The following is a 20653-nucleotide window of genomic DNA, read 5'->3' as shown; positions in this document are numbered from 1 at the left end:
TATCCTGTGTTACGCCAGAGCACTCCACTAAATGCCATTCCGAAGCTGGAGCATCTCAACGCTATAAGGGAGTTGAATATTCAGGAAAAAGACCTCATGATTGAGTGGGCGACAAATAATGGGAAGGCTGCACGGCAGAGAAGTGTGAGGCAAGAGACCACCATGTTCAAGGCCGGAACATTGCCGTTAAATATGTACAGAGCATCTGTCTATCCTAAAGATAAAGTCTGATTCAGCCATAACACTATCCAAGAGGGGACTGTTACTTCTGTTACAACCGTTACGACTGTTACGCATTCTACATCGCACGAAGCCATCGAAGACGATAAAGTAGTAGAGGCAGCAGAGGTAGAAGAGGAGGAAGAGTATGACACTGACTCAGACGCTGAATATTCTATTGCGGACAATGACGAGGAAGATTCTTTAGACGATTTGGTTTTTCTTCGGGCAGTTACAACGCGAAGAGGACGAAGGGTCAGAGTTTCCAACGAGAGTGATTTGAGTAGGTGATTTACGATATGCAGCCTTTACGTAGCTTTTCACGATTTTGGTTCTTCTAACATTCTTTCTAGCCTAAGAGAAGGTTATTAAAAGGAGTATCTTACTTCTTTATTTTCGCGATTCGGGAAAATGAAATTTTAATATCCGTGATCGGTGATTCGTCATTTTTTCTCTTCGTGAACCGTGCGACAGACACCACCCCCCCCCCCCCCCCCCCCTGTATGACCCTCACAGAAGCTCTTATCATCAAGAGTCAGCTCAGGTGGAGTGGCCATGTTGTCCGAATGTCAAAAGATCGACTTCCAAAACCGGTCTTCTATTCACAACTTAAAGAAGGATCGAGGAAGAGAGGTGTTCAGAAAAAGAGGTACAAAGACACTCTGAAAGCCAATCTGAAGAAGTGCAACATTGATATCAGAACCTTGGAAACTGATGCGAAAAACAGAGATTTCTGGCGTGAAACCACACATGAATGGGGCAGCGTTCTTTGAAACAAGTAGGTGCGCACCATTAGAGGAGAAGAGACGTTTGAGAAAGGAGAGACAACAGGAAGCTAGAAATGATCTCCCGCCGCCACCTGGAACCACCTGTCCTCAGTGCCAAAGAACATTCAAGGCTCAAATTGGTCTCGTTAGTTATCTAAGAGTCCACAAGCAGGGTAATTGATTTGAAGACCATCATCCTCGTTTCGAGGGATAGCCTCGACGACGACGACTATTATTCAACAACAACTCGGGTATCGAAGTAATTTGAATGTATCGTTTCTTTGTTCCCGTCGTAATTCTATTTTAATCACTTCCCGCCATTTTAGTTTGCCGCGGTAAACTGGAACTTAGGCTTGTTCCAATATAACCTTGTCCGTAGATATTAATTTCAATTGGTGGTTTGGCGGTTCCGATGATTTATTCCAAGGTACAAAAAGAAATAAGTTCAACTGGCGTCTGAGCTAATCAAACAATGGAATAGCGGAATGGAGCAATGGAATGTAGAAAACATGTCACTTTCAGAATTTAATTTGGACAAGTTCTCCTATCAACGAAAGTTGTTGGCATCTGCGCGCGATCACACCGGCATTTCTAGTCAACCATGTGCATCTACGAATAGGTTCACTTTGAATTCGCAGTCAGCGCATAGCTCGAGATCTGGAAGGAAATCAAAGGACTCGCTTTCGAACTGTCATAGCAATGAAGAAGATAACGGGCTCGGATCATGTGCAGACGATTCAAGTTCTACCGCTGCAATAGTTGCTGACCAAGAGCCTTTGGACGTGATGGAAACTCAACCAAGCGAAACTCGGGTACAGGTTGTCGACGCTTTAAATTCTTCCAAAGAAAACGTGAATCCAGGTAACGAAATCACAATTATAGATCAACTTCTGGTGATTTTAGTGATAGTTATTAATTGTTAATCATGGTAAGGTTATGTAACCACACACTAAGCTAATAATCGTTGATCGTACATTGCATTCATTGTTTTTCAAATTAACCCGTGGCAGTTATTTACAGCAGTGGGGTTGGTGTGGTTATTTTGACTCCTCTAGATATTTCACAGAGCACAGATCAGATCTTTTGTCCTTTTGTTTGAACCCTTCAACTCCCAAGATGTGATTATCGATTCTCCCCTCCAGCTACTACACTTTTCCTTGTTAAATATGCTACGAGAATTTGGTGTTAGATCATGATAACAACTTCCACCTCATGAGTTTGAGTATTCTTCTTACCATTTTACTGGAACACATGTGGATATTATGGGGAGAAGTTATACTTTAATCACCTCTGGGAGTTAGTGTTAAACATGTCTAAGAAAAAAGGTTGTGATTTTCCTACACAACTGCTTAACAAAATGGTACCATTGACTCATTAAAGGTGATACTCCAACAGATATTTTTTTCTTTAATTGCAGATTCAAATACCTCATTTATTATTTGCCAAAGGCGAGGTGAATATCGTTGAATAATCTCCAAGATGAAGTCAAGGAGATTATTTGTCAATATTCACCGAACCTGAGGCGAATAATTGTTTTAGTATAATATCAAAGCTGAACAACAGAGAAATTTCTAAAATCATAACACTTTTAATTAGTAACATTTATTAACATTTCATTTTAACATTTTATATAAACCACGTAGAGCGGTTTATATAGCATCATAAAAGGAACCGCTCGACCAATCAGATTGCTGGAAACTCTTTGCTCAGCTCTGAAATTCTACTAAATTTAGATAGAACCAGCCAGGCATATAGCAGTCTCTCAGGGTTTTCAAATTTAAAGAAAGTAGCAGGAGGAAATTGTAAAGCAGGTGGAGCATTATCTCATCTTGATGACAGTTTCCTTGTGGGGTAGGGTGTTGGAATGTGAAAAGTACCCAGTGCAAATGCTTGAAGTAGCTGGTGACTTGTGCCAGGTGCTGGCTAAATTTGAAAACCCTGGTCTCTGTCTGCAGCTAGAGTAGTTATATGCTAACATGCAGGTAGTGACTTACAATACCACTAGCCAGCATTAGCTTTGGTGCAACCCCAATAAAACTTTGTCTAGTACCATTCCCCTAATTTGGAGTATTTGATGTGAATTAAGATATCAATTAGTTAAAGTGTTTGTTTGAAATTTCTAGATAAAGACCACATTGTGAGTTTTAAAGCAGGAAATAAAAGAAAGAGACATTTCTTTATGGAAGATGAGGATGATGGAGATAACAATAAAGACAAGAAAAGATCCTGCAAATCAGAGGAACTAGGAGGTCTGGACACCAATTGCAACTCCAGAAAAAATTCTACAAGAAGGGATGTGACTTATGGAAAGAAAGGTCAGCATTTTAAGAAGTTGAACATGTGCATGTACACTGTAGATGTGCTCATACAGGTACCTTAACCTTTTAACTTCAAGTGATCAAGACATAATTTTTCCTTACAATATCAATTCAGTATCCAGCAGACAAGTGATGAGAGTAAAGAAAGATATCACAAGGGGGTTATTCTCCAAATTCACAGCATTAGAATAAAGTTGCATGGCAGACCGGCAGAGAGGGAAATCACTCTTTAGGAGTGAAAGGGTCAAAATGTGTGCTATAATCAGGATTTATTCTAGGAATTGGCAAAAAGGGTCATCTGGTGGCTGAAACAAGACTAAAACTTTGCTGTCCCCCACCCCCCCCACCCCAACCCCACCATTCCAAAATTTGCAAGCCTGATGTTCTAAACATTCATCTTTGCTTCTTCCTGTGTTTGGTCTTGCACAGAAGCAAGGAAGCTTGCATCAATTATTTGAGCTTGAACTAGTTTGTCTTGATGTAACAAGAATAAAGGTCTAGCTCCTCTCTGTCACAGTTTAGGTATCTCTTACAAGATTTCCCTTCCATGTACAATGCACTGTTACCAAATTTGTGTTCTTGATTGGAAAGAGACACTGGCATTTGTGATGGTTTGCCATATTCCCAAGAACACTTATCAATGAATCTGTAATCCAGATCAGTGCTCAATTCTACACTTTTTGGTCCAGAGTCCTTTTTGGTTTACCGCATCGTTTACTTATTTACCTCAAATGTGTTTTAAAACTGTATTAAGTCTGTAAATTACCTGTTAGGTTACTTTTACAGCACAAGAGAAATAGACAGTTCATGGACTTTTCACACTGTACAAGCTCAGTACAATTTAGGTATAGCAACGCTGCTTTTTCATGGGATAATAATTAAAGTTAATAGTATTGTACTAATTGCTTCATTTCTTTTTCAATTTCATTTCTTAGAAATTCCTGAAGTTGTCTGTTTATCAAGTGATGAAGCTGATGATAGTGATGTTGTTATTACTGGTGAGTTACACAGGTTGTTATTTATCACATTCTTAACAGGTTATATTTTTAGTGTGCTGCATAAGGTCTCATAAATTGTCACAAATATGATCATCTACATGGTAATTGATGAAAATTCATAGAAATCTGAGTTTTACTAAACATAGATTTTTAGAATCAAATACATGAAAACATTGCAGATGGTTATTCAACTGTTCAACCAATTAAGTGAATGATTTTGATGAATTAAAGAAAGGCAGTACCATCAATAATTATCTCAGCCTTTCAAAGGCTCAGATATGTAGGTCAGAGAGTCCAGAAGCTTCTTTGCAAGCTTGGCATACATGTATCAACTCACTCATGCTCCTTTAAATTGTGATTATGGCAGCTACCACTTGATGCCTGTTTTCACCTCCTAAAAAAAAGGGCAGCAAATTAGTGAGCATATAAAAGGACCTTGTGCTGCAACAATTAGATCACCCTGATGAAGGTACTAGACAAGAGTGTGGAAATGCTGGATCTGCTGACGAATTGTAATTTCCTGGTTACATTCGTGAAATCCTTAAACCAGAGTAACATCTTGAACAATGTCTTTTATTCAAGCTGGTTGCTTTGTGAACTTTAATTTATCTTCTTTGTGTATTAAATTTGCAGATTTCATAGATATCAGTCAAATTGATATGGAGAATGACAGTGAAGATGACAGCCTGAGTAAAGAGGAGATGGTTACTATGCTTTCATTTTTCAATGACTGTACCGTTCAAGAGCTGGCAGCTGTTCCTGGTTTGTCCTCCAAAAAGGCTGAAAAGATCATTAAAATGAGACCATTTGAATCCTGGACTGATCTTGTAAGAAAACAGCTACTGCCACACATTGTTCTGGAGCTTATTGGAGACAATTTTTATCCTTAATGAAATAAATGTTTTGCTAAAGTTTGTCCCACAAGACTGAAATTTTTAATAAAACCTAACTGCAGAGTAATTGTGCTTGAGAATATGCAACTGAGAATCATGTTATTGTTTTGTTTCAAATTCTTAAAAGTTTTTGGAATTAGACACATTGGAAAATAAAATAAAATTTTTTTTAATGACATCCCTCTCCCCTATAATGCTATTTTCTCCTCTGTTATTTTTATCCTAGGTTTCTAAACTGGACTCTGCTAAGAACTTATCTTCAGAGGTAATTTTTCTTATTTTTATTTTTAATATTATGTACTTAATACCTCAAAGACAGCCATTAATTTTGTTTCTACATGGAATTACAGAGTTCACAACGTAGTCCAATTAATAATTGATATTGTGAAAATTGTACATACAGGAAATATTTTTGTTAATTTTTTTTTGTTGTTGTTGTGAAAAGCAAGCAGTTGTTTATAGTATTCTGAATAATTGCTAATTGGTCTTTTAGTTGATAGACAATTGTCAAAGTCTGCTCGAAGAGCGCAAAGCTGTTGAGAAATTGATGAACAAATGCGAGAACATCTCCAACAAAATCCAAGACATGTTGAACTCAAGATTAAGTGTAAGTTGTAAATAATAAAGGCTGATAGTTTCTAATGAAACTGTTTGGGGCTGCATCGGTGGGGGTAACGAAATAATTTGAATATATCAACAAAGTTGAAATGGTAAATTGGCCACCGTTAAGTTGTAAATAATTGGGTATTGACTAAATGATGATCATTGAAATAAACTGGCATCAAAATTGATCTCAGCTTGTCATTCAAATAGCTTTTTTAGACGTTTTGCTCTGTGTGCTACAGATAATAATTTTGAAATAATATTTTGTATTTAGGTTGACAAGAATGATTCTTCAAATAGTAAAAGAGGAGCTGTGATAACTTCACAACCAAAAATATTAAATAAAAGGTAATTAAATAACTGTGAATATATATATATAATTTTATGAAAATCATATATTTGAACTTCACTGACATTGGATTTTTTATTATCTAGACTTGCTTCTCTGGTCCCATTTTTTGTGTGAATATTAATCAGTGAGACTTGGGATCTGTAACAACTTCTTTCCATTAAACTAAGCATGTGGTTAATTAAAAATGCTGTTGGTCAGAGACAGCAGTGCCATATTTTCTTTTAAAACTTAATCCCTTTAATGTAAATTTGAGATTTTCACCTTTGTTAGCCTTCAGCTTAAGCCCTACCAGTTGACAAGTCTTAATTGGCTGGTTCTGATGCATGAACAAGGAGTCAATGGAATATTAGCTGACGAAATGGTAAATAATGTGTTTGCTGCTTATTATTAGCAATACTCTAAGCTTCTGGGTCATGTTTTTGATACATGAGCATTTACTGTACATGTTTCAGGGTCTTGGCAAGACAGTTCAAGCCATAGCTTTTCTTGCACACTTGTGTGAATCTGGAGAAAAAGGCCCTCATCTGATTATTGTACCAGCATCAACTCTTGGTAAGAAGTATTTTATTGGTTTTTTTTTGTTGCCTTTTATTGTTTTCTCCAAAAGTGTTTTCATGTGTTTAAGGCACAGTAAGATTTGCATTCAAACTGACTTCAAGTTAAGTGGTTTTGTAAAAATAGACCTTTTAGGTTGTTTCCTTTTTTAATGATCGCAGATAATTGGTGCAGAGAAGCCAAGAAATGGTGCCCATCATTAGAATTCTTTTTGTATTATGGTAAGAGCTAGGGAAAGTTCCTTATTTGGATTTCACTTTCAGTTTTGTTTTGGTTAATTTAACCTTATAAAACCCGTGGGAGACACTCTTGAAACCCTTTGGAACCCTACGGTAACTTTCAAGAGTCTTTTAAAAGCATTTCGGGAACATTGGTAGGAACTCTCGAAACCCTTCGGAAACTTTCGGAGACCCTTTACAAACCTCTCGGACATTTTCGGAGACCCTTCGGAACCCTTCGGAACCTTTCAGAGACCCTTTGCAAACCCTCTTGAAACTTTCGAAGACTCTTTGGAAACCTCCCGGAAACTTTCGGAGAACTTTGGGAAACCCATCGGAAATTTCCCGACACTTTTTATGACCCTTCAGAAGAAATTGGAAACAGTCAGAAACCCCGCAAAAACCTTATCGAAAACCATTGTCCCTAACTTGACCGAGCCAACCGGGTTAGCAGTCCCGTATGAAGGGGCTCATTAGCCATGTTTTCATTCAAACTACCACAATCGATAGCGCTAGTACAATGTACAATAATTTATATCATTACTATAATTGCTACTTTTAGGAAGTCAGGCAGAGAGGCTTCAGCTGCAATGCGAGGTGGATTTAACGGAACGAAAACCTGATATTTTCATAACGACGTAAGTTTAAAGAAGTGTTCCTTAAAATCACCGGTGCTTGGCGTTTTCGCCGCTACTCGCTTCTTAAGCGTTAGCTTCTTAAATTAGACAAAGGAGGGAGATATTTCCTTGAAATAAATGTTAACCATTAGTATCTGTTAGCAGTGACAGCTCTGGGGGAAGTTTATTTGGGTAAGAAAAAGAAACGCAGAGGGAAGAAAAACCGGCAGGTGAACACACAGACAACCATGTAAACTGGATTAAAATTAAAGTTTTTTTGCTGTTTTGTAGCTACACAGTCGCCACTGGTACAAAAGATGATCGTTCCTTTTTAAGAAAACTCAATTGTAATTACGTAGTACTGGACGAGGGGCATATGTTGAAAAACATGCAGTCACAGAGATACCAGGGACTTATGAAAATGAAGGTGGGTATGCTGTTTACTGTCTGGTAAAACGTTGCATCAACCGCGTTTGCGTTCAAAGGTGAATGGTCGAGCATGCTCAAATTTCTTGATCCCGTGTTTAGTTCTCCAAGGAAACAAGAGAAGCAAGTAACTTACTTTTCTTTCCTGCTCGTTGGCTGGGTTTACTTAGGAGGTTCACGAAAAAGCACAACCCAGAGAAGCCGTCTAATGTTTTCAACTTAGAGACTTGTAGATATAAGTTAAATGATCGAACCCATGCCACGGTTGTGTTCACGCTTTCAGAATCTTTTTTGACCTTCATAAACAGAACCTCAGAAGAAGTTGAGACTTGAAATTGTGCGGAATAAGTGGTGAAATCACGAATAGCAATTATTTAGTCACGCTCTTCGCGTTTCACGTAAAATTCTCCCTTTGGCCGCGGATTACGACGAATGGCAAGTTGAAATTTAGATACGAAACGCTTGTACAATTGTACCGGTAGATGTACCATCTTACGTTCTGTTTCTTTTATCCCTTAAAGGTCCGTCGCGGGCTTCTTCTCACAGGGACACCACAGGTACATTTTGTACCATTAGATATACCTTCTTATGTTTTACGTTTTGTTTCTTATATCGCGTATAGGCCCGTCGCCGGCTACTCCTCACAGGGACACCACTACAGAACAACTTGTTAGAGCTGATGTCCCTGCTAAGTTTTGTGATGCCGAGCATGTTTGGTGACAGTGTTCAGGGGATCAAAATGCTCTTTTCCAACAGCAAAATGGTACGACCACTGTCTATTTTCTCCTTACAATATTACCCCTGAGTCAAGCATTGAGGTCACTAGAATAAAGGAAATGATCACAAACTAAAGTAGTTCTTGATTGATTGTTAAACAAATTCTCTTAGTAAACACTTTAGGAATTATAGAGAGAATGGTAGGGGGGATATTAATCAGAAGTGTTTTATCGGGGTCTTATTGTCAGTTTTCCAAGTGCAAGTTATGTTTTTCATAGAATGGTGAACCAGGTAGTAACTACCAGAAAGCAACAGTAGCTCAGGCCAAGAGAATCATGAAACCATTTGTTCTGAGAAGGCTCAAGAAAGATGTAAGTATTCTTGAAATGAAAAACGATTCAAAAGTGAACCTTTATTTTTCTTTTACGCTATTTAATCTTGGTTAAATACGCTCTCAATCTGAGCCCCGTTTCATGATTCGTGTCTCATTGAGTTGTATGCAGTCTGACTTTCTGTCTGTCTGTCTGTCTGTCTGTCCGTCCGTTCGAGACAAAGGTTATGAGACGAGAAGAGAAAATATCAGTCTAAGAAGAGATTGGAATGAGACACCCGTGCCTTGTCTTAGTCCCCTGTCGTCAACACCTCAACTGTGTGTTCGCTTTCCTTGGGTAACACGCTCATAGAAATGTTTCTGGAAAGACGGAGAGCAAGTCGTCCAAGTTGCCATTGCGGGAGGGAGGGAGGGTAGGGGAGACTTGAGGATCGAGACATGAGTCAGATTTTTTTTCTTTATATCTGCCTCGACCTTTTCATCCTTGCTTATTTATCAAACGTCCCTCTGATCGCGTCTTTTATTCTCCTTAACTAACATCTCGAATTATATCGTCATTTGGCGGAGAAATTATGTTCTGATAACTTTTACTGATTATCCTTCTCCAGGTTCTACAACAGCTTCCTGCCAAACATGATCTCATAGTCAAGGTGGACTTGACCGAAGAACAGCGTCAGTTGTACAACTACAACTTTGTGAACTGTTCAAGACAATTTAAGGAGTCGGGTAAGGTTGTAGGTACATTTTTCATGGTCAAAATTGCGTCGCCATAGTACTTCATAAGCTACAACTTTGGTCATTCAAAACGGTCGTGAATGCTTGTCTAGTTTGTGATTGGATATTGAAATCGGAGTAGCGCCATCAACCGGATAAAATCGCTATCAACTGGATAAAATCGTTATCAACCGGATAAAATCGTTATCAACCGGGTAAAATCGTTATTCACCGGATAAAATCGTTATCCGACGGAAAGTTGCAAACAAAGCAAACTACGCTATCCTCTGAATAGCATAGTTTTCTCCATGAAAAACAGCTTTCCCTAGACAGAAAATCGGTGGACAGACCCGCTATCGATTTCTTGTCCAACTTCTGGGAGCGAAAAGGCTCACAAGATCGTAGCTGCCAATTTTTCCCCTGATCATATCAGACCACGTGATATCAACCAAGACCTGTTCCTTTGTCTGATATCCTTTGAACGATTACTGTTTGACTTTCAGGTGAATGCGACTAAATTCAAGTTGCGAATTAGTAGTATAGAGTTACATTCGAAGCTATGGCGTGTTATGAAATAATGATAAAGAAAACTCCATATACTGGATTTAATTTTTGACGTAAACGATTTTTTGTTTTCGGCTAAGAGAGACCAGCGTCTATTTTCTCCTTACACAATATCACCCCCCAGTGGCAGATCCAGACGTTGAGCTAAGGGGGAGGGGGAGGGGGACAGTTTTGTGTGTGTGCGTGTGCGTGTTTGTGTGTGTGTGTGTACACCTGCCCGCTTTTCTTACCTCCACGTTTATTTTTTACCCAAAATAAGGAAGGGGGTGGCGGGGCCCCTGGGCCCCTCCTCTAGATCCGCCACTGACCCCTGAATCACACGTTGAGGTCACGAGAATAAAGGATTAAAGATTAAAAAAGCTCTTGATCGTTAAAGAAATTCTCCATGTCAGCACCCGAGGTAATATATAGAGAACAGTAGGGAGAATATACAAACTGATGTTAGAATGTAAAAGGTTAACGTGCTCTTTCTTCTCTTCAGATGGCGGCTCACAGTACAGCAATATTTTGATGTTACTTCGGAAGGCCGCCAATCATCCTCTGCTGCTACGTAATCGCTTCAACGATAGCATACTACTGAAGATGGCTAAGAAATACTGCAAGGTTTGAACTTTTATTAAACTTAAAAAACAATCTGTGAAGTGATTAATGACGATGACGTTGACGAAGACGCAGTTTGTCGCATTTACATTACTGCTCGTTTTTTGAAGTTTAAAACAAATTTGTAAGAATGAATAATGCCGGTGATAACGTCTTGAAAAGATGGCGAAAACTTCTAAGAGTTTGCTTGTTTGTAAATCGATGTTATAATGATTGATGCGTTGGTTAATGCTGCTGTCTGTAATTGTTGTTTTAAACAAATAAGAAAAATTTCTGTTTATTTCCCAGGACCCTGCGCACCGCGATTGTGAGCCGGATCTGGTTTTCGAGGATATGACAGTAATGTCAGACTTTGAACTGCATTGTCTCTGTCGAGAGGAACAGGTACAATGGAAGAGAACATTTCTCCTGATATTTGTAGGAAAAAAAAAACAACAACAAATACAAAAAAACAAAAAAACAAAAACTCTTCGTGCCATGGGCGTTTCTTTGCAGCTTCACGCTCGAAGATTTGCGTGACCGACAGAATTACAGTGGAACCTCGATTTAACGAAGGGCCAAGGGACTGGGGAAATTGGTTCGTAATATCGAGGTTCTGTGGCATATATTTTACTGTAACTTTAGCCGGGTTGAAACTGAAGTATCGTTCGTTATACCGAGGACTTGGTTATATAGAGACTAAGAGGTTCGTGAAATCTAGGTTCCACTGTATAGTGAAGACGATGGTTTGTTCGATCACGTTATGTGAACTAAACTGAGAACTTTAACCGTGTAACTTCCAAGATTTTTATTTACTTCAGAAATTTTCACCTCTAGTGCCATACATTTTTCCTTATAGCGGTATGCAAAAGAAATGCCAACGGTCATCCCTACAATAATCTATATTAATCAACTAGTTGCAGTTGTATTGTTTTATATAATTTTTCTTGTTTTGGTTTGTTGTTTATTTGCTTTGTTTTCATTTTTATTTAACGATGCAGAGTTTGGCAGATCATTGTCTAAGTAAAGAAATTATGATGAAATCAGGAAAATTTGAGTACTTAGATACGCTATTACCTGAATTAAAGGAAAAGGTTTGTATTTGTCTGACATAAGTACTTCGTAAAAATATTCGAACATGAACGTCATCCAAACGTATCACATATGTGTGTGATCAGAGTTTTAACTTCAGTCTATCGGTGTCCACTGTCGCTTTTTAGCCTCTTGTAGCACTCATTACTTTCCGAAGAGCGGGCGAAATGTCGTCAGAGAACTTACGCGAACGTCAAGCGAACTTACGCGAACGTCAAGCGGTAGTAACTGATAATTTGCTTTCTGTGTGTCGGATGTTTGTGTGAAAAGGAGATATTATATTTTCCGTTGGGTCTACAAGGATCTATAAGCAAAATCCGAAGTAAATGTTGCCGATTGCCGTAAATGCGGCATAAATCTATTACGAGGTCGCGATCGTTCGCTTGCCTGCATCGTAAGATACACTCCACTTCGCTCGTAGGCCGCCTTCCGGGTTTCGTGAACAAGCGATAAAGCCGAGAGAGGTTTGGGGCGAAGCTCCGCTGCTTGAACAGAGTGTTAGAGAATTACACAACTATTAAAGGTTCAGTTTAATCAAACCTTGACTCCTTAAGTTCCGTTTTGTTCTTTTGGTGTTTCTAGAATTGCCGTTTGTTGCTGTTTAGTCAATTCACCATGATGATGGATATCATTGAAGTCTATCTGTCGAACAGAAGTCATCGTTACTTGAGACTGGATGGAAAGACAGCTGTAGTAGATAGGTAATCTTCTGTTTAGCATTTAGTTTGTAGTCTCCTTCACGGTGGTTTTTTGGATCTCACCGCTTCCCTAGAAGGTTCTTTTGGAGGGAGCGTTGAGTGAGATGCCCAAAGAGCGGCCGCAAAGGGTGATGAAAAAAAAAAACCTGACGCCTTACCACCCTAAAGTGCAAAGGTAGCCTATACAGCCTCCTACTTTTTTCTTGTTCGTTTTTCCAGATCTCATTTTGGAGCAGTAGGATTATTCTTAAGTGGCACCATGAATAATCTCAGAGCTCCAGCATGTTGTATTGATCCATGTCTTGATTTGAAATAGATTGCAACCCGTCACATAATCACTTAATTAACTGATTTGATAAGATCTTTTGTCTGAAAATGTGGCCATTCCCTGCGAGTTTAGCCGAATTTTAAACAATGCACCCCTCTTTTCCGTTTACAGGCAAAACCTAATTGATGAGTTCAATGGTGATCCGGACGTCTTTGTCTTTCTTCTCTCGACCAAAGCAGGTTTGTCATTCTTGGCTAATTCATTTTCTTTTCCAACTTAGGCGTCTCAATCTTTCATAGTCAATCTCCTTTTGTGAGTAAACGTGATATGGCTATCTAATGGTTAGCGCGAGGTCTGGTTGTGGACCTGGCTGGGTCACCGTGCCGTGTCCCTGGGTAGGACGCGTTTCTCTCTTACGGTGCCTCTCGCCATCCAAGTCCATGAATGGGTTCTAGCGAGAAAGGATGGAGTTAACTCACGGTCCCTTATTATAGGACGGAAAGAAAGGATGGAGTTAACTCACGGTCCCTCATTATAAGCAAACTCCTAGGCAAATTAGGACGAAGATTGTGCGACGGACAAGCATACCATCCAGGAATAGCTGCAAAATTCGACCGTAACCTTTGGTAGTCATGAACCAATTAACTCGTAAGAGTTAACCTTCGTTTACAAAGCCGTAGATATAGCCTCTTCAAAGCCCTCTTTTCAAAAGAACCATGTCTTCAAACATAATGAGAGATACTTTCTTCATCTGTAGGAGGCTTGGGTATCAATCTGACGGCCGCCAATGTTGTGATCTTGCACGACGTTGACTTTAATCCGTACAACGACAAACAAGCAGAGGATCGGTGTCATCGGGTGGGTCAAACCAGGTACGTAGGGGTAACGGGTAGAGTAATTTCTTGGACCCTTCATTCATGGGGCGACATTTGGACTAGAAAATTTCCCTTGAACATATTTGTCCCTTCAACGAAGATGGCGTGCAATAAAGGTGTGGTGCCAGAGTTACAAGAACCTTTTTTCAGTGGGAATTAAGGTGTGTCTCTTGGATAGAGGTGTCACAGAAGAGAGGAGCTGATACAGGTATAAAATCAAATGGGATTCACCGCTTCATAAAGTGACGTTATGTTCACCTAACCAAGCCGGAGAATTTAACAGTACGCTTTTTGTCCGTGTTTACACAATTCTGATCCAATCTGAGTTCAGAACAACTCCGGATATACGGTGTGGTCCGCATGTGAAAGGAATTTAGTTTGAATAAAGCTTGAGTGAGATTAATCTGTTAGACCTGAAATGAACCAGATGAGTTGTCATGTCCTGTTGAACTGATTGACTATTACTTTAATATTCCCTTGCCTTGTTCTATGTGATTTATTCGACAACATTCTCCCCTCAGGTCTGTGACAGTGTATCGGCTGATTGCTAAAAACACTGTAGAGGAAGCGATTCTCCAATGTGCGCAGACCAAGCTTCGACTGGAGCAGGATATGGCCCTAGCTGGTGAGTTAAAATTTTACACTTCTATCACTTGGCTCTGACGCTCTTTAAAGCGCAGTTTCGCGTTATTTTGCTTCCTCTTGCTTTTTCTTACCATTATCGTGCAATCTCTGGGGTTCCCCGTGGGTCTTGCTTCATAAACGTTTTTTTTTTGTCTTCGGCAAAGTTCGTAACAGGAGTAAAAAAATTAGTGCAAAATAAATATTAATCTCAGCGCGCCGGAAATCGATATTTTTTCACTGATTTTTTTTTTGTTTTTTTGGTTTTTTTTTTTTTTGGTTTTTGTTTTGACTCGGGTGACGAACTTTACTGGAAAGGAGGGGCTGCTGGTAGCTTAATTTTTATTTCTTGACTTTTGGTTCGTTTGTTTGTCCAGGTTTAAAAACTGATGCATAATACCTAGTCCACTCCTTTGTAATTTTCATAAACCACTCCGAAAAATAAATAAATGATAGAACAAAAAGGATAAGAAAGGACAACTTTTGTTGACGTTCTTCGAACCACTAAGATACACGAGGACGCGGCAAATACAAATGAAATAAATGAAGCGCAAAACTGACAGGAGACCAACTTGTTAGCTTTTGGAAATGTTCATTATCTTGATAAATCCGGCGATAGCTGCGAAGAACAGTTGCTGATTTCTTGAAACGATATTTCCTTGTTTTTTTTCAGACGATACAAAATCTGCGAAAGATGTGTCAGAACTCCTTAAAGATGTGTTCAGTTCATCATGATGCATAAGAGCAATTAATATGTTCGATTAGCATAATGAGTTTGTTAGCAAAAGTTAAATTGAGTATGGTTAAAATTGAATTTGACGATTCAAATATCTGGAGAATGCCTTAATCGTAGAATTGTAGTAATAAGACTTGTTTACTCTAAAAATAAGACTATTTTGAACATAAGAAACAGTAGTGCATAGCATAACTTAGATGCGATCAATCTAGGAAAAAAAACTGTACTTTTGTAAGAGTTTTTTAGCCGTTTTTATTCCTTGGGTTTTTTTGGCTTGTTTCTTTGTTTGTTTTTTTTCATGAGGCACAATCGAACAGTAAGGGCTTTTCAAAAATTTATTTTATTTACTAAACCGAAAGAAAGTAATTGTGTTCATATATATCATGGTATTAAATCGCAAGAAAGTGTCATTTATTCATGTGGTCTTTGGTGTGCAAAAGGTACAAAACCCGTGTTCCATTGTTTAATACTATCAGTGATAGTTGGTGTTAATATTCCTAAGCGGCTTCTTGCCCTTAACAGATGGCTCAGGAGCTTTTAAGCCAGGAAATTGCGTCGTAATTTCTCCCGTGTCTGTGCTTGCTGTAACGTTTTTCGTTGGACGGCGTGTTCTAGAGCGAGGCGGTCTATTTCTTGTAAGTTGTACGAGTTGAGGGGTGTACGACTCTAAACAAGCAAACAAAGGGAAAAAACGACGCGTTACTATTAAGAGGTCGTTATGCTCTCCAATTTTATTGAACTGAAAAAAAATTGGGTTCCATTTTTTTAGAGGAGCTGACTTGGTTTATTCATTGACTGAGGTCTGATTGTCTCAAGCACGTGAATAGCCGTTGTCAGTCTAAGAAGTACGTCCAACGGTTAAGCTAAGGACTTTCGCTACAGACGGTTCTGCAACGGACGGCTTAAAAAAATCAGTTCTCGGTGAATTCCAGCGTGGAAACGACTTGCTTTGATTGCGGTCTTATACACGACGCACTAACGAAACGCTCTTACTTAACATGCATAACGCTGCACATGCCAGCCTGTTTATACTTACCTAGTCCACTAAAGGAAGAGGGTTTTTCCTCACAGTTCTCTTCTTCCTGTATCCATGAACATTGTCTTGTTAACAGTTTTGGGGACGAAAATGTTGCTTCAGCTGTAGCTTGTGTAGACCTAGAACGGACAAAGAAAACCGTTCGTTAGAAAGTCCACTTTCCATCCCGTTGCCCTTCCGTCATTGAAGGGTAAACAAGTCGTCAGCATCGAGTGCGGGTCAAAACGAGTTTGGTCCCAGTCCCTTTCGTCAATATCCTGTCAAATGTAAGTACGCGTAACCAAAGATGTTTTATCGTGATGATGTGGTGCAGCGACATTTTTCGCGCATCGTTGCCTGGAGACGACCCATAAAGGTCAAACAGCTCTCAAACATCGCTGGTGGTAAAGCCCAGCTGAACATTTCTATCAGCTGTTTTTACTTGTACACCTAAGACACTTTTAAGCTGTAAGTTTTCGGTTATGTTTCTTGTATTTCTCATTTCTAAATTGTTTCTTTATTTTCTATATTGATTAGTTTACACTAAATGTAAGCCAGGAATTTTACACTGTTAAGTGTAATATTTAAAATTATTGAAGCCTTTATTTCTTATTTTTCATGAGAAGCTTTGTTCCAACTTTGAATTACATTAAAAAACTCACCCAGAGGCTTGGCTGTGTTTGGAATCAAACATCTACAGGAACATAAGTAATAAAAACTTGATTGAAATATTGCTTTGCACTTGTCTTGCCATTCTACTAAAAATGTACGTGTAGAGTAGTAAAATAGGCGGATTATTGAACATTGACTCTGGACAGTGTTAAATGAAGCCAAATCATGGTATCATCCTATCCTCTAGTCCAAGGATCAAGGAGATGTGGAATGCTTTATACACTGTTAGCAGGTTTTCTGTATTGTGGTTTTTCTCACCTATATATCAAACAACAAGCCACTGCGCCCCAACGTTAACTACTCGGCAACTAGCCTGCAGAACAGACGTAGTTTTTTTGGCGTTTCTTAGTCGAACGGATGCGAACACAAGGGGAGTACAAAGTGCGAGTCACGTGCGAGGTGATAGGAGAAAAAAAATCTAACTTTCGCGCTCCTCCTCAAGCGCGCGACTCGTGCTTGCCTCGCGTTTGCTTCCGTTCCCCTGAAAACGGGAAAACTGAAACTACGCCTGTTCTTCAGCCTACTTGGCGACCGGTTCATGGATCAAGATGAAACGCGAATGCGTTCTACGGCAATTGTATCAAAATGTGCAGCACACACTTGGAAAGGCTGTGCAATCTTCAATAAAAACTCTCAATTAGCTACAATAATGGCATACCTCAATCGGTTTGTCGAGAGAAAACTGTGCTGTGCTTAGGTCCAGAGATTTCACTCTTAGCCTGCCGCTTTCGCAAGCTCTAATTCCAGTGCTACAATGTATGATATCAAAAGTAAAACCTATTAATTAACTGATGAGAACTGCTTACAAAGGAAAAGCAAAAAGGGGTTTATTTAATGTTCTGCCTGGAATGAATATTTATACTTACTAATTCTTATTTTTTTTTATTTATTTCTTATTTTTTTGTTGTTATTGCGGCAAGTTTCCTCATATGACGTTATCTAGGGAAAACAAACTCTTACATGCAAAAATTGGATCTTTGGACCTTTTGGCAGAAAAGATCAGAACAGAAGAAACCAAGAAAATTTTATTAGGACACCATTACGGCAAAGAGCACTCTTAATCAGCCGACATTTTAACAAGTGCTACATGTCTGTTTTATTGCTATGATTACCCATTGGATTATAAGCTCGACTATTGTAATTGTTTTGACGTAAACTTACTTTTTTCCCAGAACTTGACTAAAAGACACTGGTGTTTTTTAATGATATACACCTGTCTTACTGGCTACCAAGGAATAGATAGCTAGCTAGTAGCCTAGCCAATTAGATTGCAGCATTTGTGGTAAAACTCGATTGATATCAACTTGCAAAGGATACGACGGACGTAAAATTTAAAATTTTTTGAAAATTGCTATTTGTAGCTCTTAAAAACTGTAAATTATATTGACTTACCTAGGGGTCTGGTTTTGCTTTGAATTAAATCTCTACGGGAAAGTATTAAAAAAATGAAAATTACATCTATGCAACGAAAAGTTCTCCAGATATACCAGAAGACCGAGTTGGTTGTATATAAGCCAGGGAAGAATAACTAAAGTACTGCTTAAATTGTTATTTTGGCTTTTAAATCGATGAAGTTCATCGGCTAACTGCGTTTGTTGATATAGGATAATTCCATGGAAAGTGTATATGAACGATTTTTATTCACGAGTTACCCGCATCAAAAAAACGAACGAGTAACTGCAGCAAACGAGAGAGGCTGTTGATGCATTGTAACGAGTGGGTAAATATCGTTCAAGCACTTTCCGTGGTATGATGTTTTTATTTTTACTGTTTAGTTTTAGCAAAACAAAAACCTATTAGGACTTAGTCCCTCGCGGTTTTCCTCGATTTAGGCAGTTCGGTTGATTTTGCTTTGAGTTCTCATTGGCTCTCAAATGTATTTTCCTCTTACTACTTTGGTTTTGGTCTTAAGACACTCGAGTCGAAAAGATCACTATCTCAAATCTTGTTTTATGTGCATTATGCGTCTTTGTTGCGAGCAAGTGGCTGCATTTACACTTTGCTTGTCATGAGAAATTAAAACAGTGATGGCAAAAAGTACCCTAAATAATGAGGACATACCTCAATCGGTTTGTCGAGAGAAAAATGAGCTCTGCCTACGTCGATTGACTTCGATCTTCTACTACTTTCTTCTCCAGAGCTACAAGAGAATGAAATAAAGGTCGTATCGATGTTATAAGTCAATGAATGACGAGGGGGGGGGAGTTTCTAAAAAACTGTGGTGTTGCGTCAGCGGGAGAATATAAAAAGTAATTTGACGAAGGACTAACGCTGGAAACGTCAGCTTGAAAACTCTTTACGGTGGCTAATTTACACTCTCAACTCAGTTAATAAATCCAAATTATGAAAATTCATTACTTGACGAGGGAATTCCGCATTAAATTGCACGCGAAAACCGATAAGTTTGAATGCTTTTGACTGTTAAAATAATATTTTTTTGTAATCAACAGGTGGATCACGGGCGCCCCAGCCTTTTCTCTCCTACCAGCTTCGCCATCGGTCTCTCGCCGACCAAATTTATTAATGTCTTCTGCTACACTATCGAGGAGACCTGAAAAAATGTCGGAAACCTGTGTTGAACTAGACAGGCAGGGAAATTATACTTGTACTATAGATTACAGATTAAATGAACTTGAAAACTCAGCCGGTGAGAAATAGAGACCAGTCAACTGCTGGGTAAGATATTTTTCATTCCTACATCAAAGTGACTGAAAAAAAAAAAAAAAAAAAAAACAGGCAAGTTGCTAAGTCTTTCGGTCATTCTGATGTAGGAGACCTGGTGGTCGGAGCACCTGACCTTACTCTTCTGTTCCGGAAATCATGGTCTTTCGCAGTTCTCATAAATGTCGTAGTTTGTGGATTGGTAGAAAATCATAAGGTCGAATAAGTCGTGCTATTGCAACGGATGTTCCCTAAACTTTAATATGCGATAAATAGAGGGCTATATTGTAACAACATCGTAGAATTACTTCATTTCCATTCCAGACTTGCTCACTGAGTTCAGGGCATTTCCACGCATGGAATATAACCTTACCTGAAGGCTTGACTTTGTTTCGAGCGATACTCCTTGAAAAAGAACAAGATTCAATCATACATTGTGTGTACGATCTACTTGATCTAAATTCCTTAAACTGCAGTCCTAGGTTAATATTATTTATCATTGAAGCCCCGGTCATACATAAGTTTAGTTTAGCAACAAGTCAATGTAACTCAACAGAGAGACTGTGTTTGTAGTGAAATGATAAACTGAACTGAACGTTGTACCGAACGTAAAACCATGGAGTGGGCATGCCGTAAGCCTTTAGTTAGACTTACCTCAATTGGTTTGTCCAGGGAAAAATCCGTCTTGCCTATGTCAAACGATTTCTCTCTCCCCATTTTGTTTTCTCGGGACATATCACTAGACGTACAAGCTTTCTAGTCCATAGCGAGTTCGGCTACATTGTTTCTTTTATGACGTACTTGATTTCGTCATAATGGCTGCGCGTGCACTCTGTTCATCGCTGTCAAAAAGTGAAACCCGACATGAAGGTCATTAACAACAACGACGAAAATTTGTTTATTCATAGAAATTGTAAGTCATCATTTAGATAGGCCATGGCAATGGCCAAGGGCAAAAGGCAAAAGACAATAGGCAAAGTGTTATGCAACAGCACAGTGTTGTCAAACCAGTATATTTATGTCGGTAACTTACGCTTTTTTGCTCGTACGTTCTCTTAACTACTTTTATTTCTGTGTTCGGCGACCTATATATCCAAAGTCTGTTTATAATAACTAAACAATGGCCGCCAATAAGAAAGCATGA

General features: G+C 38.9%; 2 protein-coding genes across 2 annotated transcripts; one reads left to right on the top strand and one right to left on the bottom strand.

Moving 5' to 3' along the window:
- The first annotated feature begins 1135 nt into the window (after positions 1–1135).
- Positions 1136–15575, top strand: LOC111325927 (SWI/SNF-related matrix-associated actin-dependent regulator of chromatin subfamily A containing DEAD/H box 1). Its single transcript, XM_022929846.2, has 23 exons — positions 1136–1847; positions 3110–3301; positions 4240–4302; positions 4936–5129; positions 5422–5460; positions 5689–5802; positions 6073–6146; positions 6421–6511; positions 6603–6702; positions 6867–6926; positions 7486–7561; positions 7832–7967; positions 8589–8729; positions 8962–9054; positions 9623–9740; positions 10774–10895; positions 11181–11276; positions 11873–11965; positions 12546–12664; positions 13101–13168; positions 13687–13801; positions 14326–14429; positions 15099–15575. Exons 1-23 carry the CDS (start codon positions 1472–1474, stop codon positions 15158–15160), a joined length of 2646 nt encoding a protein of 881 aa, XP_022785581.2. The 5' UTR covers positions 1136–1471; the 3' UTR covers positions 15161–15575.
- Positions 15483–20296, bottom strand: LOC111325928 (uncharacterized). The gene is made up of 8 exons (XM_088729406.1): positions 20164–20296; positions 19883–19914; positions 18910–18988; positions 18241–18272; positions 17507–17597; positions 16839–16870; positions 16198–16316; positions 15483–15827 (listed from the first exon to the last, which is right to left on the bottom strand). The coding sequence occupies exons 1-8, from the start codon at positions 20242–20244 to the stop codon at positions 15634–15636; spliced, it is 660 nt and encodes a 219-aa protein (XP_088585532.1). The 5' UTR covers positions 20245–20296; the 3' UTR covers positions 15483–15633.
- Between the last annotated feature and the right edge of the window lie 357 nt (positions 20297–20653).

Source organism: Stylophora pistillata, chromosome 8, assembly GCF_964205215.1.
Source record: "Stylophora pistillata chromosome 8, jaStyPist1.2, whole genome shotgun sequence".
NCBI lineage: Eukaryota > Metazoa > Cnidaria > Anthozoa > Scleractinia > Pocilloporidae > Stylophora > Stylophora pistillata.
Note: the sequence above shows the minus strand (reverse complement) of the source record. Positions and strands in the feature narration are given on the sequence as shown.